This window comes from Mirounga leonina, unplaced genomic scaffold (genome assembly GCF_011800145.1).
Source record: "Mirounga leonina isolate KUSES-001 unplaced genomic scaffold, KU_Mleo_1.0 Mir_165, whole genome shotgun sequence".
Lineage (NCBI taxonomy): Eukaryota > Metazoa > Chordata > Mammalia > Carnivora > Phocidae > Mirounga > Mirounga leonina.
In genome coordinates this window covers 49,693,758-49,720,355 of record NW_023270415.1, presented here as the reverse complement: position 1 = coordinate 49,720,355, position 26,598 = coordinate 49,693,758, and the positions used below count along the sequence as shown (strand labels likewise).

Below are 26,598 nucleotides of genomic sequence, written 5' to 3'. Positions count from 1 at the left end.
ATATCCGATCTCATGTTCTATACGTCTCTGCATACGGTATCTGGACCCTGTGTCATTTTCTGTGGCTCCAGGCACCTTAGATCATGACATTTCAGTATGAAATATGTGACACCGCAATACAAATTGCTCATGGTGCTTCTCTTTCTTTGAACACTGCAGGAAGTAAAAGTTAGTCTAATTAGAATGTCCTGTATACAAAGGCTTATGCTGCTTTGGAAACCTGTATCTATTTTTATTCTAATGCAGAGCTTTAAGAATTCCTAAGGAGAATTTCGAAGCTCCAGATAAAGTGAAAAACACAAAATATCAGCTAATAAGAAAAAGAAACTCTTACGTACCTGTTTATTTTGCAATGGTTTCTACTGCATATGTACTTAATAAGGTTAACTTAAATTATATAACTTAAATTATCCCTACCAGACCACCCTCACTGCATGCTCACTTAGGATAACCACACAAACTACTACAGATTACAGACTCATGCATCTATTTAAAAACAAAGTTTTTGGCATTTAATCAAAAAAAATCTCTGAATTGAAAAATAGGTATTGCAGAAAATAGAAGAATCTCTTCTGTTCTTACCTGGCAGTGTCTTGGAACCTGGTTTTACAACAAGGCCACGAGCCCGAATGATTTCCACCTCCAACTGTCCCTTTTTGTCCATCATTCCTACCTGAATGTCACCTAACGATGTGTGAGGAAGAAAGAGACAGGCCTTAGTGTACAAACACAGTAAGAAACAGGCTTGTGCCAAAGACCCTGGTTTTATATCATTTCATCATTTCCCATATATTTTCCTAAATTCAAATATATTTAAAATTCTATCAATGATCTCTTACTTTAAAAGGCATATCAATTAACCTGGAAGAATCAGTTAAAATTTTTTTATTGGTAAAATAAAAATACTTATTCCTGCTGACGATACTGTTAAAGATCCCATGAAACTAGAGAATGTAATTTTCGATAATCTAAAGGAGAAACAGTGAAATCACATGACAGAAATTCTTACCCATTGCAGGTGTAGCCAGAGTCTGGCGCCCCACGAGCTGGGCAGGGCCAAGGCCATCCAGGAAATCGCTGAACTGGCTATCAGAGGCCAGGCGGACACCAGGGAAAATCAGACTAAAAGCAAAATAACACATGGGATTAAACCCTCAACCTATCTACTTTCAGGCAGCTCGGGTTTCCCTCTTGCCCCTATCCGGTACTACCGTGATTTTGCCACTTATATTAACTGGATCCCAGCACCCCGCTCCACCTCCTATGGCTTATCCTTTCTTATTCTCTAGCAGCCCATGTATGTCACCAGAAGCACCTGTCACACAGTATTGTAGGCTGCTGGGTCTGTGTCTTTCTCCTCCTTGTCTGGAGGGCATGGGCTGTGATTTCTATCAGTAGCACTTGGTACCTACTGAGCACTTCACAACAGGCATCATTGGATTTAATCCTCTTAGCGGCACTAGGAGATAGATTCTATTATCCTTGTTTTATAGATGAAGAAACTCTTCTAGATCATTTCCATCAGTACACAAACATACTGTTATTCTTCCACCTTAAAAAAAACCACAAAACTTCTACCTTAAAAAAATCCCTTTCCTAACGCCACTTCCTTCTCCAGCTCCCACCCCATTTCTCTACTCAATGCTCCTTGAGAGAGTTTACTCTACAGGCTGTCTTCAATTTCTTTTTTCTTGTTCTCCCTTGAAACGCTATTCAGTTTTTCCTTGCTCCCTTGCTTGCTTGATTTTTCTCCATTCTACCCAAATTTCTCTGACCAAGGTTACCCGAGGGCCACATGGGAAACCCAACTGCTCATACTCAGCACTTGTCTGATTTAACACATTAGCATCAGCTGACACAATTGAGCCCTCCCTCTTCCTTGAAACACTTTGTCCACTTTGCTTCCCAGACCCTCTGGTTCCCTGATTTTCTCCTCTTTGGACGCTCTACCTCAGTCTCCGTCACTGGTTCTACCACTAAATATTGGGAGCTCGATCCTTTGACTTCTTATTTTTTCTGCATGCCCCAAACTCCTTGGTAATCTCATGCAGTTTCACGGTTTTAAATGACATCTTTGTTGATTTGGCCTAGTTTGCCATCTCCAGCTTGGACCACAGACCTGTATTCAATCTGTTTTGTCTACATGTCTGCTTGGATGTCTAATAGGCAACTGATACTCATTTTGTCCCAAACTGACTCCCAACCTCGAAACAAATAAAAAGCCAAAGTCTGTTCCTCTCAGGGGATTCTCATCTTAAATGGCAACTTCATTCTTTCAATTGTCCAGCCTTGGGGTGGCCTTTCCTCTTTGTTACAGACTGACCCCTGTCCCCCCACCAATGCATATGTTGAAGCCTTAACCCCCAGGATGACTGTACATGGAGATAGGGCCTTCAAAGAGGTAATTATGGTCAAATGAGGTCAGAGGGTAGGACCCTAATCTAATGTGACCAGTATCCTTATAGGAAGAATAAAAGACATCAGGGGTATGCATGCACAGAAGAAATACCATGTGAGCACACACTGAGGAGGAGGCCATCTGCAAGCCAAGGAGAGAGGCCTCAGGAGAAACCAAACCTGATAACACCTTGATCTTGGACTTCTAGCCTCCAGAACTATGAGAGAACAAATTTCTGTTGTTTAAGCTACCCAATCTTCAGTATTTTGTTAGGGCAGCCCTAGCAAATGAATATACCCCCTTTCTCTCATTACTCATATCAGATGTATCAAGAAATCTTATCAGCTCTACTGTCAAATGCATCCAGAATCTGACCTGGCTAATGCTACCACTGTGGTCCGAGCCTTTATCTTCTATCTGCGGTATTACTGAACAGCCCTCTGAATGATCCCTCGGTGGCCAAATTTACTTTCCACCTCCCCGGCAATCAGAATGGCCTGTTAAAATTCAAGTCAGGTAATATCAGGACTCTGCTCAAACCCTCCATTGGTTTCTGGCCCCTCTCAGAGGAAAAGCAAAGTCCTCACAATGCTATTATAAAGATGATACGAGCTGTCCACCCCTGCCCCCATCTTAATTCCTACTCTTGCCCTTCTTGCACAGTGCTGCCCTCCCCAGTGTTGATGCCAGGCAAACTGCTGCCTCCAGGTCTCAGCACAGCTTCAGCCTGGAATGTTCTTCCCTCGAATGTCCACATTCTTAAAATCTTTACCCAAATACATCTTTTTCCCTGTCTACCCTACATGAAACCCACACTTACCCTCTCTCATCTCTCTCCCTTTCTTTCTTTTTCTCTTTAGCATTTATGGGACCTAATCTACTATTTTATGAATTTTCCTTATATATACATATTATCAACTTTTCTTATTTATTGTCCACCTTATCTATTAGACTGGAAGTTTGGTGAGGGTAGGGTTTTTTGGTTTTTTGTTTCTATTTTGTTCACTGATATATCTCCAGCCCCTAGAACCATGCCTGGAATACCTAAGCACTTAATAAATACTTGTCAAGCAAAATCAGTTAATTAAAATGACACTGAGAAAAGTTAAATAATTTGCCCAAGTTTCTACAGTACTGAAAAACAGATGAGAACTTAAGCCTATGTGAGTTTAAGGCCCATGGTCTTAACCACTAACTGATTTTGGTCGCCTTGTACGACTTATATCCCCAACTCAGCACAGTGCCTAGAACACTGGAAGGTGTAGAAATACTTGTTGAATGAATTTACGAGTATTCAACCCATTTTTCCCATAAAATACAAACATCTGGGGTGCCGGGGGCACAGTTGGGACATTTTTGTATCCCTAACAGTATCTAACATAGCACTTTGCAATGCTGAAAGCTCAGTGCACATTCATTTTTCAATTGCTTCCATCTCTTTTAAGACTTCCTTGATTAACATCAAATCTGTTTGTTCCCCCAACCTAAATCCCCAAATATACAGTTAATCCAAGTATTTTAATTAGTATCCCATATAACCTTATTGATAAATGTATGGAAACCATGTACATCTTCTGTATTTACATACTCATGCTAGACAAATATTCCCTGTGGCACATAATCAATACTCTGCCTCATGTCTTGCAACATGTATATTGTCCAAACATCTGATACTTCCATGCTGATGACAGAGTGAGGTCAGTAAACCCCACTTTCCTCTATTAACCTCCTTTATGCACCCATCTATGGATCTGTGGTTGCTGATTATTGTCAGTTTGTTGGTGACAGGGCTACACAATCTTGACAGATGCTTTAAAAATATCTTAGCTACAGCTGATTCAAGAAAAAGCTACATGCTAACTACATGAAGGAAAGGCTCACCAACTTACTTTGTGGCATTCCATCCATGTGAACTGCCTGTTACTTCTTGGAACGAAGTATGAGTCAAGTATTCTACAATTTTTGGTAGTAACTCTTAAGAGCAAAGATTATGGAAATTAGCATTGTTCACATGGTGTGGCATGAGTGCTTATTCTTTCTGTGTTTCTATATGTTATTTCAAGCCAGGGCAAACTTTTATGTGCATGTATTGTGACGGTCACATTTTAGCGACTTGCTATTAAAGCAAAACACTTTATCACCAAACCTATTTCCCTTCATATAAAAGGCCAGATATGCCACATTTCTCGGTGGTAGGCGAGCAAAAGTTCTCTTCACAGCAAATCAGCCAGTGGAAATGAAAATGGCGCCCTCAAGAGTGTGAGTTAGCTTCCGGGAAAGCACAAAGAGAGAGGAGATGGTCCCGGCAAGGCACAGAAGAGACACATCATGGCTGGCCTCACTCACTTTCCTTCTGAGCTGTAGCTGTTCATGCTGCCGTCAGTAGATTCTCGGCTCGCCTGGCGAGTCATCCAGTTCCTCATTTCCACAGCCAGGCCCGTTTCCGTGCTTCTCTGGACAGTGCTCCGTAGCTTTTTACCTCCTGCTTCTGCACAGACAGAAAACAAGAGGCATGATAGCTTTTATCATCACCATCTGGTAATGAAAAATACTCAGCCAACGTGGTGAAGGTCCTCAGATGGAAAGAACTGCATAAAGACAAAGTGCTCTTATTAAGGAGACACAGAGAAAAGGTATTTCAAACAATGCCTTGTTGAATGGGATGAAAATATTTTTAAAAAATCTTCAAGAAGCACAAAATACCATTGTTTTATTTCCATTTAAAGCAGTGTTCAAGTTGGTTACAAAAGGAACAAAAAGGTTCAACCTAAGGAAAACAAAATAAGCTTTGTTTCGTTGTAATATTTCAATACAATGTTAATTTATGCCCATCTTTTTCTTTTTCCTTTCTTTTGATCATTTTGAAATGATTAGGCCTTGACTTTATTTCCAAAGAACGGGTGATGAGTAAACCTCAATTCTAGCCTTAACTCTTACACAAAAACCTGATTTTGTAAGGTGATCGATATTAGAAGGCAAAGAAAGCCATACAAGGGAGATAACCTGTCTGATAATAGTTTCACATCTGGTAACTTTCAGAGAGACTCTCAAAGGGAATGCAAAAACCCAGCAATGCCATGTGAAAAGAGCTTTCTAATTTGGGATCATGGGTAGTCATATTCAATAGCTTGAATATGAGATTTACTTACAGAAGCCAATGAGAAGACCAAACAGGAAACTGAGTCAGAGACCACAGATGTGACAGAGTGTAAGAAATGCAAGTGATTTGGAGAGGTCAGGGAGGAAGGAGCTTGACAGAGGGAGGGGAGTGGGATTTTAGCTGGGCTTGAGAAATGGGCCCAATGGGACCTAAGAGGCAAGAAGGAAGTGTTTTGGGCCAAGGGAAGGGCCTGGACAAAGGCATGAAGGCAGGAAAAACCATGTGCAGTTGAGGGATGATGCAAATAACCAGATGAAGAGTAATGGTGCGGGAGTGTCAGACAAGAACCTGGGCCCAGAACACAAAGGGCCTTGCGTGCCGGTATGTGGAGTGGAGACCGCAAAAGCTGGAGCAACAGGTGACAGTCCAAACTATTTGTCTTAATTTACTTCTTGTCAGGCCTAAATATGTATCTACGTTGACCATGCATACCATTAGCTTTTTGGGATATGGTAAGCTCTTTTAATGCCTGGTATTAATAATTTCATTTTAGATCAATAAACATTTGCTGATATTGACCTTGACTTCTTGAAATTCCTCCTGCCACACCTCGTATAATATTTGCTCACCATTTTGAAACACTGCTTTAAATTTCATCTATTCTCTACTTCCAATCTCAATGTACATCAAAATCCCCTAAAAAGTTTATATCAAATATAAGTTATGACTGATCAACAGCTCAGTTCCATAATCTAAGGCTGATATTTTAGAAAATTGATAGGAAACATGTTGTACTGATATGAACTATAAGAGAATCTAAATTATCCCTTATTGATGAGGGAAGGCCCTTCTTTACAGAGAAATATTAGTTATATTTAATATATGTTTAATACATTTAATAAGTGTAAAAGGAATGATAAAAATTTAAAATGACTAATTTGCAACCTTCAGTGGAACAAATGATTCAGATAAGGCACATCGTGGATGTTAACAGCATTAGATGAAAGGATATTCACATGAACCCCCCCCCAAAAAACAAACAAAAAAATCATTCCCAACAATTTAGTTCTACTTGTTAGAGGTAAACATGGACTTTAACTCTGGGAGACCAACCAACTATCACCATCTTTATGTGTGTGGTGTGTGTGTTTTATTTTTTTAATTTTTATTCAGCACTGTATCTTGGAGATCCTTCTAGACAGCTAATCACCATCTTAATCAAGTGATCAAACTTAGAAGCACTAATAGTGGGGACACCATAGGTACCTCCTGATAGAAAATAAACAGTGCCACCTATCAAGTTAGTCCAGACAGAAATATACAAACTGTTTATAATTGGGTCTTTGGAACCAACTTCTAGTTTTCTACAACACAGAGGACAGAGTAAAAGATAAATGACACAATAAAAAAAAAAAAAAATCAGACAAATCCAGAACATGGGGTTTTGTTCAGGAGAATTGACTTAGTCTCTTTAAAAAGTTAATATCGGGCGCCTGGGTGGCTCAGTTGGTTAGGCGACTGCCTTCGGCTCAGGTCATGGTCCCGGAGTCCTGGGATCGAGTCCCACATCGGGCTCCCGGCTCAGCAGGGAGCCTTCTTCTCCCTTGACCCTCTCCCCTCTCGTGCTGTTTCTCTCTCTCTCTCTCTCAAATAAATAAATAAATAAAATCTTTAAAAAGTTAATATCATGAAAACAAACAAATAAACTAACAAGGTAGGGGAATTGGTTCAGATTTTAAAATATCACAGAGATGTAACCATTAAATGCTATGAGTTGGCTTTCTTTTTGGGAAAAAAAACAAAATAGAACAAGAAACCCTAAAAGCAAAACACTCTAAAAGCAATTTTAGGACAAATAAGGAAAATCTGAACATGGGCTGGATATTAGGATAAGAACATTGTTAATTTTCCTAGGTAGATAATGACATGTACTATAAAAAATGTCCTTATCATTAGAGATACACGCTGAAGTACTTAGACCTGAAGTGTTATGTTGTCTGCAACTTACTTTCAAATAGTAGAGCAGAAAATACACACGCACCCAAAAAAGAGAAAATGTTTTTAGAAAAAGAATGGGGATGAAGAAGAGACCACTGGTACACAGAAATTTAATATTCATGATTATTTGATGGTGATCTCCAAATGGCCACGTCCAAAGGTCATACAGTTCTGTGCAGGTGTGCACCGGAATCATGGAAGGTGCTGGGCTGTCGTGCAGGAGCCCGGCCAAGGGCTAGGTCCTGGCCTGTCTATGGGGCTGTACTGTTCTCTTCCCATGAAGAATGCCCGTGTGGAAAATCACCTCCAAGTGAGCCGTACCACTGCGGGGAGCTGGAAAATGTGGAATGAGGATATATACAGGAGATGTAGGACTTTCAAAGGAAACGAGATTCCTAAGTTGTCAGGACACAGAACCTTCTCATTTCACACTGACTCCGCCGCAGCAAGAGTGATGTGAAAACCTGTTAATACAGGGTGATGAGAACCAGCTACCATTTGTCAAAGAATAACAATACAATGGACGTGTCATCCTTGTGTTTAAAGACCGCTTTCTACCTGCATTCTCTTCAGAACTCCAACAGTCCCCATTTTACAGACACAGAGTCCACGGGCCCTGGCAGCTTACACAGTGAGTGACACCACTGAAGTTTATACTCAGTTCCCCGACTCCAGATTCTCCGCTATTCGCTGACTTGGTGTCAGAATACAGCCAACGGGTAGCCCGTGTGGTGAGCTCTGTAACTGCACATGCAGGCCCCATGAGCAGCGGCGGGCCTGGGAAAGAGCAGAGCACAGGGAAGGGCTCCGGCCCTGGTGTCAGACTGTTTCTCTTTGAATCCCCACTTAACCATAAGCAAGCTGGGTGACACTGAACCAGCTACTTAGCCCCTCTGTGACTCAGTTTTCTCAAACTGTGGAATGGCAAAGACAGTAATGCCTACCTCATAGGATTTTTGTGAGGATAAGAAAAATAATATATATATATATATTTTTAAAGATTTTATTTATTTGACAGAGAGAGAGACAGCGAGAGAGGGAACACAAGCAGGGGGAGTGGGAGAGGGAGAAGAAGGCCTCCCGCTGAGCAGGGAGCCCAATGCGGGGCTCGATCCCAGGACCCTGGGATCATGACCTGAGCCGAAGGCAGACGCTTAATGACTGAGCCACCCAGGGGCCCCAGAAAAATAATATATTTAAGGTACTTAGGATAGTGCCTTGTACATAGAAAATCTTTAATTAATGGTACTGTCATTACTGTTATTACTAGGTAGGGAATCAGAAAACAGATATTCCAGGCCAATCTCTACCACTGACCAGCTGACTCTGTGGCCCTCTCTGAGTCCAATCCTGAGTCTCTGGCTCCTCATGTATGAAAAAGGCAGGGAGTGGGGGGGTTAGGGGTGGTGGTCACAGACGCTCTCTGCTGCCTTTTAGCTATAAAGCCTACGAGTCTGTGTCATTACTGTATGACCAAGATCATGATTAGTGGCAGACACGGAGGAGATAAAGCTACTCATCGTCATCGGATGGGATCGAGAATTGTAAGCAACATGCTGCATGTTTATAATAGGTCTTTATGGCTTTTAATGTACTTCTTTCTAATGCACCACATACACTTATTTAGAAAGTAAATGTATTTTTCAGTACTACAAATCCTTTGCATGACATTCACAATAAAAGTAATTTCATCTAGGGCGCCTGGGTGGCTCAGATGGTTAAGCGTCTGCCTTCGGCTCAGGTCATGATCCTGGGGTCGTGGGATCGAGCCCCACGTCGGGCTCCTGGCTCAGCGAGGAGCCTGCTTCTCCTTCTCCCTTTGCCTCTCTCCCTGCTCAGGCTCTCTCCTCTCTCTGTATCTCTGTGTCTCAGATGAATAAATAAAAAATCTTAAAAAAAAAAAAAGTAATTTCATCTAAATATAATTGACCATGGTGATTCACATTTAATGCTCTAAATGCTTTGTCATGTCACCCAACCTAAAAACTGAACCTGGAGAACAGTGGATGTGGGTGTCTACATAAGGTAAGTGTAGCAGGCAGAATTCTAAGATGGCCCCATGATTATGTATTTACCAGGCAAAAGGAATTTGGTAGATGTAATTAAGGTGACTAATCAGTTGGGGCGCCTGGGTGGCTCAGTTGGTTAAGCGGTTGCCTTCAGCTCAGGTCATGATCCTGGGGTCCTGGGATCGAGCCCCACATCCGGCTCCCTGCTCGGCGGAGAGCCTGCTTCTCCCTCTCCCTCTGCCTGCCACTCTGCCTACTTGTGCTCTTTCTCTGTCAAATAAATAAATAAAATCTTTAACAACAAAAAAAAAGGTTACTAATCAGTTGACTTAAAGATAGGGAGATTATCTGAGTGGGTCTGACATACCCACATGAGCCTTTTAAAAGCAGAGTGCTTTCTCTGGCTAATTCTAGAAGAGTCACTGAGGGAGATCTGAAACCCATGAGAGATTCATTGTAACTTTGCTGGTTGAAGATGGAGGGGACCACGTGGAAAGGACCTGCGAGCAGCTTCTAGCTTCTGAAAGAGATGCCTGGCTGAGAGGCAGCAAGAATACAGGGGCCTCAGGCCTACAACTGCAAAGAACTGGAATCTGCCAATAACTTGAATGTCCCTGGAAGCAGTTTTCCCCCAGAGCCTCCAGACAAGAACTCAGCCCAGCCAGCAACTGGTTTCAGCCCTGTGATACCCTCAGCAGAAAACCCAGCCATGCCATACCATCCCAGACATGTGGCTTACAGAACTATGAACTGAGTGTTTTACACTGCTAAATTTGTGAAAATTGTTAAGCAGCAATAGAGAATTTTTTAGATACATGTTCTTTTAAATGGCAAGGTCCATAAAAATAACCTATTGGGACCATAGGAGTAGCCCAACTGAAATTTTTCTTAAGGACTTAATAGCCATGATTAAAAAATTCATATTTTTAAAAAGATATAAATATATATACTACATACATATACATAAACATGTAAAATATATGTGCCTGTGTGAGTATATACAGATGTTTAAAAATACTGAGGTAGCAAGCTATAGAACCAAGGCCCAGATTATGTTGTTGTAGAGCCCTTAAAACCACTCTGGTGTTAGGTATTTTAAACCATAGTGTATTTGGAGAAGGCGCCTGCAGGTAAAAGTCAAGTTCTTGAATTGCCAAACATCACAGGCAGAAAGCAGAACACAGGCGGTGTCCATGTTATTCTGCTCCGCTTAGTCTGATGACTCATTTACTTGGCACCCTCTGTATTCAAGGAAAGCCACTTGATTAAATAAACAACCATAAACAACCGGTCAGTTTCCCCTAATAATCTGAAAACCCTTTGAGTGACTTGACAACAACAATGAAAAGGTCCTCCCTGCTACCGATCTGGAAACTTTCATAAGTCCCAAGATGAAGCTCAAAATGAAATGCCAAACCTAATGTTATATGGTGACTCCTTTCCAAATCTTGTATCCACAGAACCCATTCCTGCTTGCTCTCACTTGGACGGTCTCATCCCCTTTTTGAAGGCAGACTTACTGATGAGTCAGGATTTTCTGGACATTAATGTGGGAAATTATTTATGGAAACAGGTTGAAGACAGGTTGGCAGATTCTGAAAATTGTCTTTAATTTGTAGTTTTGGCCACAGTTTATGTGCTTGGAGTTAATAAGACACTGATTTTGCATTTTACTAAAAATTACCATTTTCCAGAGTGAGTATAATTTAGAGAAGCCATTTGCATTACATTGAAAGAATTTAAAAATGCATTAAAAATGAGAATTTCTAAAATTACCGATTCATAGAATTTCAGAAGCTACCTCAGGGATCCAACGTGCTTTTATGGTTTACATACTCCCTTACTGTAGCAATGAGAAAGTTGAGGTCCAGAGTGGCTAGCTCCCCTTTAGTAGAAGACTTTCAAATTGAACTTTATTCCACCTAACCCCTCTAATTCCTCAAACTTTCAAGTGTAAGAAATGCTTTCAGCCCTTTATCTCACCTCAATGGTGGCCACTGTGGACATAACTTCCCCTCTGTGGATTATGTATCAAGACATGAAGGAGGGTGATTTATACTCCTCAATAGCGGGATACTCACGAGTAGGTTGCTGTAATTGCATATAAAAGCTTGTGTACTTATGTTTGTCAGGGCTTCTTACTATAATAAATAACACTTACTATATACTTATTATAATAAATATAATTCAAACCCCTAAAAGTCTAAACAAAATAGGGGCAAGTACCTGATAATTTCTTCTGAGTTAAACCAGGATCTGCATTAACAATTACAATAAAATAAAAATTAATAGAAATTAGCAATTGATTTCTAAAATTGTTTCAGAGCTTAACACAAATCCATTTGTTCCAACAGCTTTGTCAAAACTATTATGAAAGGTATGTAGTTAATAGCTACAATACAGTGAACTATAAACAGAAGTCACAATCATGATAGACATTGGGTTTGTTTGAATATATTCACCTGTCCCCCCACCTCTGAAGTTAGGTGTGGTGATGTGACTTGCTCCGCCAATGAAATGTGGGCAAACCTGGCCCCTGTAACTGCCGGGAAGAAGCTTCAACAGTTGAAGTGCGAGTCACCATGCCCCCTTCCTTTAATGTGGAAGCAGTTACCAACAGGCACCTCCCGAGCCTGGGTCCCTGAGGACAGCCCACAAGTATGACTCTCAATGGACTTGCAGAAGGAGCGAAACAAGAATTCTTTGAGTTAAGCCACAAATAATTTTGAATCCTTTGTTATTACAGCATAACCTAACCTATTCTGGCTGATCCACACAGAATTGCTGGAAGACACTATTTGTTTCTCTTGTAACTAAGGGGTTCTAAATTTTTGTAACTTTTTCCTTTTTTCAACATCATTTATATATTGACCACTTTGAATGCAGTTTTCTGAATAAAAACTCTGCATTTGTTATTTTATTGTATAACTGCTTTCATTGGTTTTGTCATATTAGTATGCTTAAAGAAATTTTAAGAATTAGTAATGCTTAAAGAATTTTAATTGTTCTTAAACTTCAGATTCATGTTTTAAAAATATTAAAATAACTTCTAATAAACTTTTAGTTTTAGAAGAGGTTTAGATTTACAGGAAAATTGTTATGACAGTACAGAAAATTCCAGCATACACCACACCTTATTTTCCCTATTATTAATATCTTACATGGCTATGGTAAATTTGTCACAGTTAATGAACTAATATTGATATATGACTATTAACTAAAGTCTAAGCTTTATTTAGATTTCCTTGGTTTTTAATCTGATTTTTTTTTTCTGATCCATGATGTCACATTACATTTTGTCATCATCATATCTCCTTAGACTTCTCCTGGAGAGAGATTTTTAATGTCTTTAAGTCCTGACATTCTTTTACATTTATAACTCCTTTTAGTCTGCTCTTTGTATGTGAAGTTAATATGCAGCATATTTCATCATAGTATAAATATACCCATTAATGAAACCACTTATTTTTATTAAAAAACAATATATAAGTTGAAAATATTCATCAATAGAAAAATAGAAAATATGCCATGTCATAAGTAAGTAATACTGAATGTATGAAAATAAACTGTCAATACTAAATTAATTTATACCGTATGGTATAATGTAAAGGGACAGAGTTAATATACATACTTTAAAAGTTCATTAAAATAAGCTCAATTATGTTTCAGATAAAAATTAAATTAAAATCACTATTCCCAGTGTAATGATTCAAGCAAGGATCAGCGCTGGATGTTAAAGATCATTTGATGAGAGGTTTTTGGGAAACAGGATATTCACATGGTACCAAAATATTACCTCAGAGATTACTTTGTAATTATAAAGGGAAAGATACATCCCCTCCATACAGGGAAACTGGTAGTCATCTCTAAACCAAGTGATCAAACTTTGCATGCCCAAGAATGAGAAAATGTGATATTGTGGCTACTGATGAATGTATGAAGTTTACATCACCTGTGACATTTAAACTGAAATTAACCATGTCTCTAGACCTAATGTTCAGTTTACAGGAAACACAGGAAATAGAGAAAACAATCAGACAAATCCAGGTTGTTAGATATCCTATAAGACAACTTTGTCTGGATTCTTTAAAAGTAAATATCATGAAAAAAAAAAAAAAGGTGAAAGTACTATTTTAGATTACACATAACAACCAAATACAATGAATGAGACTTAACTAGATCCTGGATTGAGGAAAAAATACAACAAAATTTTAGCTATAAGAAACAATTTTGGGATAGTTTAAAAAGTGAATATGGAAGAAATGTTAGATGATAGACACTTTTTGTTAATTTTATTGTTTATGTAGTTTTTTTTTTTAATTAGGAGATGCATGCTGCAACTTATCTCACTCTCAAATGTTCAGCAAAAATACATACTGTGTTTGTGTGTGAGAGAGAGAAAAAGAGAGAAGCAGGGGAGAGACAGGAAAGATAAAGTCAACTAAAAATTGGTCAATCTATATAGTGGATGTTCACTGTCCTACTTTTTTTGATATGTTTAAAATATTTCACAATAAAAGTTGGGAAAAATTCAATTACTAAGTTTAAAACAAAGGAAGGAAAGAAAGAGCTCTTGTGTCTTGACTTACTACTATGTGGAGATGCTTTGGATATTAAATCTACCTGCCTCTAGTCCTCATAACAGTGTTGTATGGTGGTTATTATTACTACCACTTTCTATTTGAGGAAATTGTTTGAGTTGCACAGCTAGCAAGTGATATAGGTGAAACTTGAACTGGGAAACCCTAGCAATGTCAAAGCCAATGCTTATTTCTCAAACAGGCTGGCTTCCATCTTTAGTATTTTGGACACTAATTTCTGATTCCAGAGTAATCAGTGACTTGAAACCTCATCTCATGTTCTCACTGCTTGTTCAAATAAACTTAAATTGTTTTGTGAACACTGTTAAGATTTAGATCATTCATGCTTTCTTGTTTTATCATGAATGGAAAAATGTTAATTTTATTACTAAATTCTGACTTCAAGAATGTGATGGTGAAAGAGAAAGAGCAAGAGCCTCTTAACTATAGAGAACAAACTGATGGTTACCAGAGGGGAGGGGGATGGGGGGAATGGGTGAAATAGGTGATGGGGATTAAAGAGCAAACTTTTGATGAGCACTGAGTAATGTATAGAATTGTTGAATCATTATATTGTACACTTGAAACTAATATAACACTGTATGCTAACTATGCTGGAATTACAATTTAAAATTTTAAAAAATTACCATAAAGTTGAAAAAATATATTTATGATAAAATTCAAACAAATGTGCAAGAAATAGCTTTTCCTTACTATATACATATGCATTTCTATCTCTCAGCATGTTACTTTGGATTTATCCACACAAAAAATGGAGATTTCATCAAATGATGTCACGGCAGTCAAACAGTATTAAATACATAGTGAAAAATTATGGATTTGCCAGCATGTGATGTTGAAAAAGACCCTGATCCTTTCTGACCCTTATATGTAAAACAAAGTGGCTATTACAAGAACAGAAAACTATAGACTAGTATCTCCCATGGAAATAGATGCAAAATCCTCAACAAAATACTAGCAAATCAAATCCAACAATGGATAAAAAGAATTATACACCATGATGAAGTGGGATTTATCCCAGTCATGCAACGCTGGTTCAATATTCACAAATTAATTAATGTGATACATCACATCAACAAGCTAGAAAAGAAAAATCACATGATCCTATCAATAGATCCAGAAGAAGCACTTGACAAAATCCAACACCTATTCATGATAAAAATTCCGTAAACTAAGAATAGAGAAGAGCTAGGGGCGCCTGGGTGGCTCAGTCGTTAAGCGTCTGCCTTCGGCTCAGGTCATGATCCCAGAGTCCTGGGATCGAGCCCCGCATTGGGCTCCCTGCTCAGCAGGAAGCCTGCTTCTCCCTCTCCCACTCCCCCTGCTTGTGTTCCCTCTCTCACTGTGTCTCTCTCTGTCAGATAAATAAATATAATCTTTAAAAAAAAAAAAAGAATAAAGAGCTTTCCCAACTTGATAAAAAAGATCTATGGGTTAACCTGGTGATGGGTATTAAAGAGGGCACGTACTGAATGGAGCAGTGGGTGTTATACGTAAACAATGAATCATGGCACACTACATCAAAAGCTAATGATGTAATGTATGGTGATTAACATAACATAATAAAATAAAAAAAAATCTATAAAAAACCTAAAGCCAACATTAAATTTAATAGTGAGAAACTCAAAGCTTTCCCACCAAGATTCAATACAAAACAAGTATGTTCCTTCTCATAACTCCTTTCAACAGCTTACTGGAAATTCTAACTAATGCAGTAAGGCAAAAAAAGATAATAAAAATTATACAGATTGAGAAGGAAGAAATAAAACTTCTTTGCTCACAGATGATATGACTGTTTATGTAGAAAATCCAATAAAATATATATCTAAAAACTCCTGGAAATAATAAATGATAATAGCAAGGTTGTAGGATACAAGGTTAATATACAAAAGGCAAATTTTTTCCTATATACCAGCAATGAACAAATGGAATTTGAAATTAGGAAAAAAACACAACAGTATCACTTATATTAGCATACAAAAAATGAAATAATGTTAGGTATGAGGAAAACTATAAAACTCTGATGAATGAAATCAAAGAATTAAATAAATGGAGAGATATTCCATGTTCATGAATAGGAAAGCTTAATATTATTGAGATGTTAGTTCTTCTCAACTTGATCTATAGATTCAAAGCAATCCCAATCAAAATCCCAGCAATTATTTTGTAGATATTGATAAACTGATTCTAAAGTTTATTATGGAGAGGCAAAAGACCCAGAATAGTCAACACAAAATTGAAGGCAAAGAATAAAGTTGGAGAGCTGTAAGCTATGGACACTTGAAATTCGACACTGTCAAATTTCAAGACTTATTTAAAGCTACAGTAATCAAGACAATATTGTATTCGTGAAAGAATAGAAAAATAGATCAACAAAATAGAACAGAGAGCCCAGAATTAGGCCTAAGTAGTGATGGATAAAGATCTGACACTATAATCTATGTGAAACAGTTTTGAAAACTGTAAAATGCCATACAAATTCTTATTTGAAAAATGACTGGAAAGTGTGAAATTATCCTAAACTTGCAGGAAGAAACTTGCAGGAATAATTAAGTGGAGCCTTGACATTCAAAAGGGGAGAAAAGAGACTGCTGACCAAAATGGATTAAGGGGTTTCCTTCCATTGTTTTCAGATGATATCGAGGTGGATGCCATTAAGTTGAGAGCACAAGAAGTGGGCAGGGCACAGCAGCTACAAACTAAAAAAACAGAATCTTGAGGCTTAAAATCTTTGTCAAATGAGGTGTTTGGTTGGAGTTACTCATACTTGAAACTAACTGGAATTAAATAGACTGTATGACTATTGAATTTTTAAAGGACTAAGCCCACTTAGAAAAGTCTGTTCAACTCTTAAGGTAACTACTGAGTTTCCTAATATGCAGTAGCAGAAACAGGCTATTAATACTATATAGCCTCCTCTTCAAAGCAAATCTTTGTGGCCAATGAAGAATAAAGGCAAAGACATACTTTCTAAAAAAACAGAATCGAGGTTGCCAGGTGAGTAAACCAAGGAATGTATTCTGTCAATCTTTGCAATTCCTTCCAGGTGGGACTTGATAATTCTTGTGGATAATTCATTGTTTTGTTTTTCCTATTCTCCTTTCCTTTTTTTTTTTTAAACACAATTCTTTTTTTTTTTTTTAAGATTTTATTTATTTGAGAGAGAGAGAGAGCATGAGCTGGGGAGGGGCAGAGGGAGAGGGAGAAGCAGAATCCCTGCTGAGCTGAGATCCTAGGACCCTGAGATCATGACCTGAGCCAAAGGCAGACGCTTAACTGACTGAGCCACCCAGGTGTCCCCCTATTTTCTTCTTTCTAAATGAGAATTTTTATTTCCATTATCCTGTTGCTACTCTACCATTTAAAATGAATGTATTGTAAGCAGATAACTTATCTGTAGGTTTGCCAGTATATATATACATATATATACATATATATATGTATATATATATACACATATTTACATAACATGAAAAGCCCCATCTGGATATGAGGAAGAGAACTACACATCACTCAAACATTCTAGATTTCAATTTGCATGCAGTAAATGAATGACATTTTAAGGCTGTCTTTCTAGGGAGGGATTGACTATGTTCTATATGCAAAATAAGAGTGTGCATGGATATTTGGGTAGCCAAATCTGCAGAAAAAGTTAAAATTAAGAGAGCTATAGTCTTTATTCTAGCCTTCTTCCATAGATTTCCCCCCCCTTTTCCTATTTGCTTATGCTTATCAAGCAAAGAGGAAAATAACCCAATAGCAAACTAGTATTTAAAAATATTAAAAATAGGTAATTAGGCTGAGTTTAATGGGCTTTTTCCACCGCTAATTATTTTATATTATTAAGTGGATATTTGTTAATGCTTTTGGCTCACTAGTATTTGAACCCTTTTCCTATGTATGAGAAATAATCTATCCTTCAATTGTAGACACTAAAATTGTTGGGTATTACTAGCCTGTCTGGCAAACAGGGCATGAACAAATGGCTGAGGTTCTGCTGATCAGACACCACTGCCCCAAACTTTGATCTGAAGCTAATGAAGCAAAGAAGCTGGGACATCGCGGGCTCCCATTCTAATGAGGGTGGTAGCCACAATGTATAATTTCCAAGAATGGTCCTCCAGCAGTAGGTAATGATTCCACTTCAAAGGCTGACAACAGTGCAAACTGTGTTTTCTGTGCTAAGCAGCAGTGATAGTTCAGTAGGATTAGTTCTGCAGTATGGTTTGGGACAACTTTTCTAACCTCTAGCACAGAATCTCGGTCGTCCTAAAGACTCTGTGACCTATCCAAAATCCCTTAGCAAATACCTTTTCCATCTAATTGCTAGACTTGGTTTCTGTTGATTATAAGAAGGCACCCTAAGTGAAACATACTGCATACACATGTTTCATTTCTAATTTACAGTAGAAAAATATGTTTCTAGTTTATAAGAGGCTAAGTATGCCCAACTTCCAGGTATAGCACCAAGAACACATGACTTTTAAGCACTATTGCACCTGCAAGATTAGAAACAGTTATTCAAACAATTTGGTCCCTTCCAGCTCTAATAGCTTCTTTCTATTCCATGATATGAACACAGAAGCCAACCAGAGACTTGTTCATTTATTCACACCACATATTTGCTAAGTACTTACTTGGTGCAACACTGTGGGAGATAAATATATGTAACATTTGATCACATAATTCCTTATTATATAATTTTACAGTTTAGTAGGTGAGGTAAGATAGTCAATAATGACAATCCAAGGCGATATATTCTAAGGGCTATATGAGTGCTATTAAGTATCTGAAGCTATACTGTCCAATATAACTTTGTGTGAATGATGGAAATGTTCTATAATTCTGCACTGTTCAGTAAGGTAGTCACCAGTCATGTGTAGCTACTGAGCACTCAAAATGTGGCTAATGTGACTCTGGAAATAATTTTTTAATTTAATTTTGTTTCAATCTATTTACATTTAAATAGCCAAGCGGCTAGTGCTTCCTGTATTGGACAGCACAAATCTAGTCCAGAAAAAGGTAAACATACGTTGATATGGGATCATAAGGGAATAATAACCAAGACAATGCAGTTCACAACATCTCTCCAAGGTAAGTATTATTATGCACATTTCACATAAAAGGAGGAAACTGAAGCTCAAGGAAATTAAGCATCCCACTTAGTTCACACAAGGAGGAAAAGGTGGAGCTAATATTTCAAACCCCAGTATATGCCCATTCACCTTCTCCTCTGCCTGCAGAAGCTTATATAGCTTCTGAAAACATGGACAAGATATGAGCTGCGCTTTGAAGGGTAATTATATGTGATGCATATACAGTGGTAGAGGATGAATAGAAAGAAAAGCATGAACAAAAATTTGGAGGCAAAGAACAAGAAGGCTTAGTTTTATTGAATTACTGGATTCCTAAAGGGCCCTAGAAGGCAGAGAAGCTATGCTGTATATAAGTACCTGATTGTTAAAGACTTTGAATGTCAGGCTAAAGGAACTATGTAATAGGAAATGGGAATCTACTGAAGTTTTTGGAGGAAGAGCAGTGTCACGATCAAGACGATATATAAGAGAACTGACACAGGCAATGAAGTTAGATTGGAGCGGAGACCCAGAAGGTAGAGAGCAGGTTGGGAGACTCTCAGAAGATTTCAAAGGGGAGCAAATGTAGTCCTAAACTATCCAGGTGACAATAAGAACGGGAAGGAAGAAAGCAGTTCCTTCGCAGAAGTTGCCAACTGGTGGCACATACTTGGTCAACAGGTTACGTTTTGTTTGGCCCAAATAATGTATATATTTTTTTCATTTAGCTGCCAACATTGTAAAAGTTAAAGATTTTAAGTAAACATCCAGATTTATAGCTTTTCTCTTAGGGAAAAAAGAAGAGTAAGTTTGCCAACCCTGGGCTGATATTCAATTTGGCACCAATTAGCTAGAACAGAGTGCTGACTGGGTGGGTAAGCTTTCTCCAGCTTTTCAGAGTGCTTGCTTTTCCTATTTGTATTACAGCTGGTCTACCTCACTGATGTATGTTACCTGCCTGGCCCCGATTCTTAGGATAGTAAGGGAACAACTGATCACGGAAATAGCTAAAATAAACAGTCCTTTCATTGCAGTCTCATTAGGTAAAATCTAAATCTTAAGAAATGGTACTTCAAAACCTACATTGATGCTATCATTTTTATGATAGCTTTTTTCTTCAGTTGTTCAAATAATATTATATATACATAGCATTAGGTAAGCCCCCCTCATCTCCATCAAACACTGTTACATTAGGAGATAGAGCAAATGTATAGAATGATCTTGTCTGATCAATAATAAGAGCCTACTTAAGAACAACAGAGAGTATTTACATTAAACCACAGTCCTTGGCAGCAATGGGATGCTGCCATTACCACCTTCTAGTGGGTTTCTTCTGTAAGTTGTTACACACAAGGATGTCTCCATAGGGAAACTCATCCCTTTACTAGCTCTGAATTTAGTGAACTTATTGAAGGATGAAAGCACACGGGGGTTTAAACTTGACTTTTGTATTAAAGTTTTAAACTACTTTAAAGATACTGTTTGGACACTTACCAGTGACAAATTCTGAATCTCAGATAAAAAGGTAATATTTAATAAGCACTCTGAATGGACCTGTTCTTTCATTTATGTTTTTCAATTCAAAAATCTTTTGCTTCACTTATCTGCCTAGAATGTAAACCTAATATAAAAATGTTGTGCTATTTCTGAATATGGTATAGACTCATTTATGAAATGATTTATTATATGTAATCAATCATAATCTAGGGAAAATAATATCTCCTAAGAACATATACAAATTCAGACTAAAACTCTGTATCCATGTCCTGCCTCCAATTCTGGCATTGTGAAGATGTGCAAAAACTATGATCACTGAATTTTAAAAAGTCTAGATCACATATTAAATTTAAAACAACATAAATAAAATAAATAAAAATAGCAGTCAGTATAATGACATCTACTTTGAAAAAAATGGTAGAACTATATACTATTATTAATAGACATTTAGTGGATACTTTGCTAGGCATGATGTCTATACTTGGGAGGATTACATTTAAGTGTATGGAGAATTTTTTATTCCAATGGAGCATGGGCGAAGTGCTATGTTCCATTTTAATCAAATGGGACTGCTTATTAAGAATTAAGTGTATCATTTACTATATACAAAGATTAGACCAAGATAGAATTTTTTATACTCTTCTTATTGGTTGCACGACCTCTTAAAGAGTGGGGGTGAATTAAATAGGTCTTTTCTATTAGTCTCTTTAGTTCCTTTTACATTAATTCCTCATAGCTTCACTATCATATGCAAAAAAAAAAACACCTTTTCTCAGTTTTTCTGGTGATTTAAAATTATTCCTGTTTCTTGGATGGTTTTCCTGTAATTTAATTTTTAAGCTAGTGGCATGTAAAAGAAATTAAATGAATTAATTTATTCAGTTAAATAGCATTAAGTTGATAAGATCTCTTCTGTATGATTGCCAAGCCATACTTTAACCAAAGAAGTCAGGCCATAAAATCAAGTAAATCAAATTCATCATATATTATACGTACCTAACTGAACAAAGATCACTAGCCCAGAACCACAGGTAACAACATTAAAATAGTCTCTGAGAAACCGTATCTATCAAGTGTTAGAAAATGTGCCATTTTCTACATTGTAAGATGATAACCACTTACCATTGAATCTATAGATGGGAAGTTGTGGGGCTGCTAAAAGAGTAGGGAGCATATCAAACTATTTCAAGGACTCCCGTTGCTGACACATCAAATAGCCTCACTAAATTTTTTTGAATGAACGAATGAATAAAAAGAATATGGTTTCTCAATAAAGTTCTTGGTACTTCTTGTGCAGAATGGTAAATTCTCCTTGAAATGATTCCTTCTTTCTTAGGAAGGAATCTTAGAATTACTTGTAATGTTTAAAAATTCTACATAACAATAATATTCTACATTGGGGAGGTAGACTCATAGATTCAATGTTGGGGCCAAGTAGTTTATATAGTGAAGTTAATACTTATAGGATTCAATGATAAAATAAGTAAACAAAATTCATAAACTGTTAAGTAAAATGTAAGGGGCTATTATTATTACTTTTACTTAAAAAAAAAAAAAAAGCATGGGGAGCCTGGGTGGCTCAGTCAGTTCAAGTGTTTGCCTTTGGCTCAGGTCTTGATCCCAGGGTCCTGGGATCGAGCCCCACATTGGGCTCTGTACTCAGCACAGAGTCTGCTTGCCCCTCTCCCTCAGCCCCCATCCTGCCCCACTTGTGTTCTCTCTCTCTCAAATAAATAAATTAATTAAAAAAAAAAAAAGCTACTCAGAGAATTGGAGAATTGTTGTTTAGAATATATCCAGGGACAAGGAAGCAAAAAAGAAAATAACATAAAAAAGAACTACAAGCATACAAAAAAGATGCTACAAAGACAAATCACTTAACTTATTTTGCTTATAGGAATGCCCCTTTCCTCCTCAATGACAATGCCCCATTGAAATTTATAATCCATGGCCAAACTAACGTCTCTGAGTCTCAGTGTTCACATGTGTAAAATGTTGAAAATAATAACTTCCTTGAAGAATTAGGAAACCAAAGGAATGTGGCACATGGGTGTTCAATAATTACTATTATTAATGTACTGTACCTGGTCATCAACTCCATAGCATATTACTAGAAAGTGTACTATAATAATGAGGAAACAATACACAGAGCAGTTAGGATTATAAACTCCAGAGCCAAATTATGGCTTTAGATCCTAGTTCAGGAACTTCCTAGCTGTGGGCTCTTTGCGTGTTGTTTTCACAGGTCCGCAGGAGGCACTGTTCCCAGCAGGTGAGGGACTGAGAGCTGTCACTGAGGCCCAAATCCATGTTTCACTCTCACTTTCTCAGGACACCCTTCTCTAACTCCTCAATTAAGTTTTCTTATAATTCTGATTGCACTCTGTACTTCGCCTTCCTAACACTAGTCAGTTATAATTACATAGTTGTTCCTATTAATATCTATCTCCATTAGACTGGAAGCTCTAAAAGGGTAGGGAGCATATCAAACTATTTCAAGGACTCCCGTTGCTGACACATCAAATAGCCTCACTAAATTTTTTTGAATGAACAAATGAATAAAAAGAATATGGTTTCTCAATAAAGTTCTTGGTACTTCTTGTGCAGAATGGCAATGTCCAGATGCACAGCAGAAGAATGAAGTGAGACTATGGAACTGGAAGGCAGAGGACATTTGAGTTAGTTATTGCACGATGTCTGAAAAGACCAAAAAGAAAAAAAAGACGAGCTTTAAAATCAGGCTAATTTAAAATCAGTTTCATTAGTCAAATTACACTTGTTCGTAGACCACCGATCTCTTTAGACAAGTTGTTCTCAATCAGTGTGATGGATTTGTTGTTGTGATGGATTTACTTTTCTTTATACATTAGAATGGGTCTCACAGTTATAATAACATATTCCTGAGTAAGCTTATGAGAGTATGTTACCCACATGAACTTCATGTGTCCCTGTGGGTGTCTCAATAGAAAAAAAAAAAAAAAATGTAGGAAGCACTGCTCCGGGACAGTGATTTCTAACTTTTACAACTCTACAGGGTATGTGGAATACCCTAAAAACACTTCAGGACTTTCAAGGCTGGTAGGAATACTGCAAGACAAGAAGAAAGTCAGGAAATCTTCTCTTGGCCATGTAGATGACCATAGCCCAGTAGAAAGACTGCTCATTTATGGGGAGCAATTCCTCTTTGGTTACCTGTAGATAACTATGGCTTAATTTTGAAAACACTAGCTTCCTTATGAAACATTGTCTTGGCAACTCAATAAGCCATATAGTGGAACAGAAATCTGTTTCAACTTCCCATGTGTAGATAGAGGATTTTCCTCTGGGATAGATCTGTGTAAGCCAAGGTTAAATGAATGTATTTTAAATTTTGAAAATTTTCATGTTATATATAAGCTTTCCCTGTCTCTTTAGGAATGGTATTTTATAAATTCAACAATTCTGGTTATAACTTAGGGAAGAATGATGAAAGTTTATCTGAAGCAAACTCAAGACCGAAGATTTGGTGTAAAAATTAAAAACTGAGAAATGAGTCTCTAATAATTTGTTTCATTTAAATATGGATTTTCAGGCACAGCTGGGTTTGAGTTCTAGCTTCACCACTTGCAAGGTATGTGACTGTGGCCAAGTATATGCAAATAATAATCTAGTATAGCCCAGAGTTGGGTGCGTAGGTTGTGTTGTGGACTGCCTGGGTTCATAGGCAACTCTATTGCCTACTACCAGGGAGACACTGACGGTGGGCAAGTTTCTGAATTTCTCTCTGCCTCAGTGTACTCTTTGTGAAATAGGGATAATAAAAAATACTGCCTCATAACGTTCTTGTGGGCCTAAAAGAGTAAATACAGTTAAGTTCTTTGAACAGCGTCTGGCTCATAATAAATACTGAAAGTTTTAGCTTCAGTTGTGATCATTCATCTACCCAATGTGATTTTCTAATTTCTTGACTTGTTTACACTTCTGAGATTTTAAACCATTTAATTATAGAAAACAAGTGAAATGTCAATGTTCAAACAAAACTAGCAAGACATTAGTATGAAAATTAAAAGTTGTTTGCATAGGGAAGTATCCTTTAGTGATCTATAGCAAACTGAGATTGCAAACTGGGATTGCAACAATAAGCTAGAAGAAACCTGGATGGCTCTAACTAGTGAATTCTTTTGAAGACCACGTTCCAGACATTGTTCATCCTCCCATTTTCCAGCTCCCTGTCCCTCCAACTGGGAAAAATAGGGGGAAGCGTATCTACCTCGTCACGGAGCAGGTAGTTAGTTTCTTCTAAATCAGGGCTCTGTAAAGATATCCTGGTAAGAGGTCATTGATTGTCAATCAGGGCTCAGTGCAGATATCCTGATAAGAGGTCACTGATTGTCACAAAATAAAAGCAGAATAAACTCTATTACCATACAATACTAGAGTTAACATGATGATGATAACTAACGTACTCTGGATATACGTGTAAAGATGAACACGGTTTGCAAGTAGCATATCAATAAATTAATAAACACTATTTCAAATGTTGGGAACGCCATTATTCAGCAGTCAATTTTTACTCTGATTTACAAATTATGTTTTTTCCTGTTAGTTGTTAAATCTTACGAAAAGTTCTTCCTGAAGAAAACCTATGTTGTGTTATTCAAAACTTTATGAAGGTTTCGAAACCACTTGGTGAGAAGTTTAAAACAAAGAGTCCTCTTCCCCGTTTTTCTCTTCAGCTTACTTATCACGGGATCCCCTAACGCCAGAGACAGACAACCGACGGTCAGGTAGGTTGACAGCACTGTGCGGTGTGAACAGTTTCCAGAGCCCAGAGTCCAAACCCCCCTTCAGTACGGTCAACCTCTGACCTGTCCATTGTATCACCCCTTCCCCTCATCTGGATCTTGAGTTTACACAAGCGGGGATTCGCTGCTGCCTCCCCCTTTAATTTTTGAGTACGTCTGTCCTCGAGGCCAAATGTTAATACCGAGATCACGGGACTAAACAAAAACACAGCGGGGTGCCCCCGACGGCTGCTGCCTTGCCTCCCCCAGACTGCATCCCTACTCAACTTGCAAGCCCTTGAGAATGAACTTCACTAGGAAAGCTGTCTCCCAAGTCAGCGCTGGTGGAGCTCTCGGAATAAACCAATAAAACGGAACTTGGCAGCTCAGCCGGCGCGCCTGGGGGTCTCTCAACCCCGCGCAGTGCCCGAGAGCCGAGCGGGGCTAGGGACGCTGCTCCTGGGAGTGCTCGCTCCCCTGCCAACCCTCCACCCACCGAGATGCCAGGGGGTGAACGGACAGCAATGCCAACTACAGACAGCCTCACCTCCTTCTTCCTCCTCCAGGGAGTTCATGCAGGGAAAGTAGCCGGCCAGTGCCTCGAAGGAGGCAGAGAGGCTGCTCCGGCTCTGGGAGCGCTGCATGGCGCGCCCCGCAGCGCCGGCGCCCCCCAAGCCCTGCCGGCCCATCTTGGACGAAGAGCCACTCTTCCCGCGGTACAGGATACGAGGCGTCTTGGCGGCTGGGGCGCGGCGATCGCAGCGCTTCGCGGGCCAGGACGGTGCGACGGGACCCCTGGGGTTCTGGCCCCGGCCTCGCCGACCCGGTCCGGACGGGACGTGGCTCTCCCGGCGGCCGGGTCCTCCACTTTGTTGGGGAGGGGCCACGAGGAGGGGGTCGAGACGGGGGCGGGCGGAGACGCGGCTGCTGGCGGCGAAAGTCCGAGGTCTCGCCGGGAGGGAGCTGAGGATCCCGGAGGCAGTGGCTGCGGAGTCTCGCCGCCCTCCCCTCGCCGGGAGATGCTGCTGATGCTGTGGTCCCCGCCAATCAGCAGTCGCAGGGGGAGGTGGTGGCGGTGGGCCGGCGGCTTCGGAGCCGCGCGCCCTGGCTTCTGGGCAGCTCGGACCCAGAGCAACCCCTGCGAGCTCCTCTTCTTC

General features: G+C 38.8%; 1 protein-coding gene across 36 annotated transcripts in view; it reads right to left on the bottom strand.

The window, feature by feature from the left end:
- The window catches only part of RIMS2 (regulating synaptic membrane exocytosis 2), a 580,329-nt gene that overhangs the window by 2,098 nt on the left and 551,633 nt on the right, over window positions 1–26,598 (bottom strand). For 34 of the 36 annotated variants that reach the window (XM_035011697.1, XM_035011686.1, XM_035011694.1 and 31 more), the window contains 3 exons: window positions 4,745–4,886; window positions 1,010–1,122; window positions 583–684 (listed from right to left, as the gene is read on the bottom strand). In XM_035011697.1, the coding sequence (XP_034867588.1) occupies window positions 583–684; window positions 1,010–1,122; window positions 4,745–4,886 (357 nt within the window). Of the gene's footprint in view, window positions 1–582; window positions 685–1,009; window positions 1,123–4,744; window positions 4,887–23,014; window positions 23,021–25,980; window positions 26,131–26,598 lie in introns of those variants that run through there. The other 2 variants (XM_035011724.1, XM_035011723.1) reach the window with 2 other exon arrangements.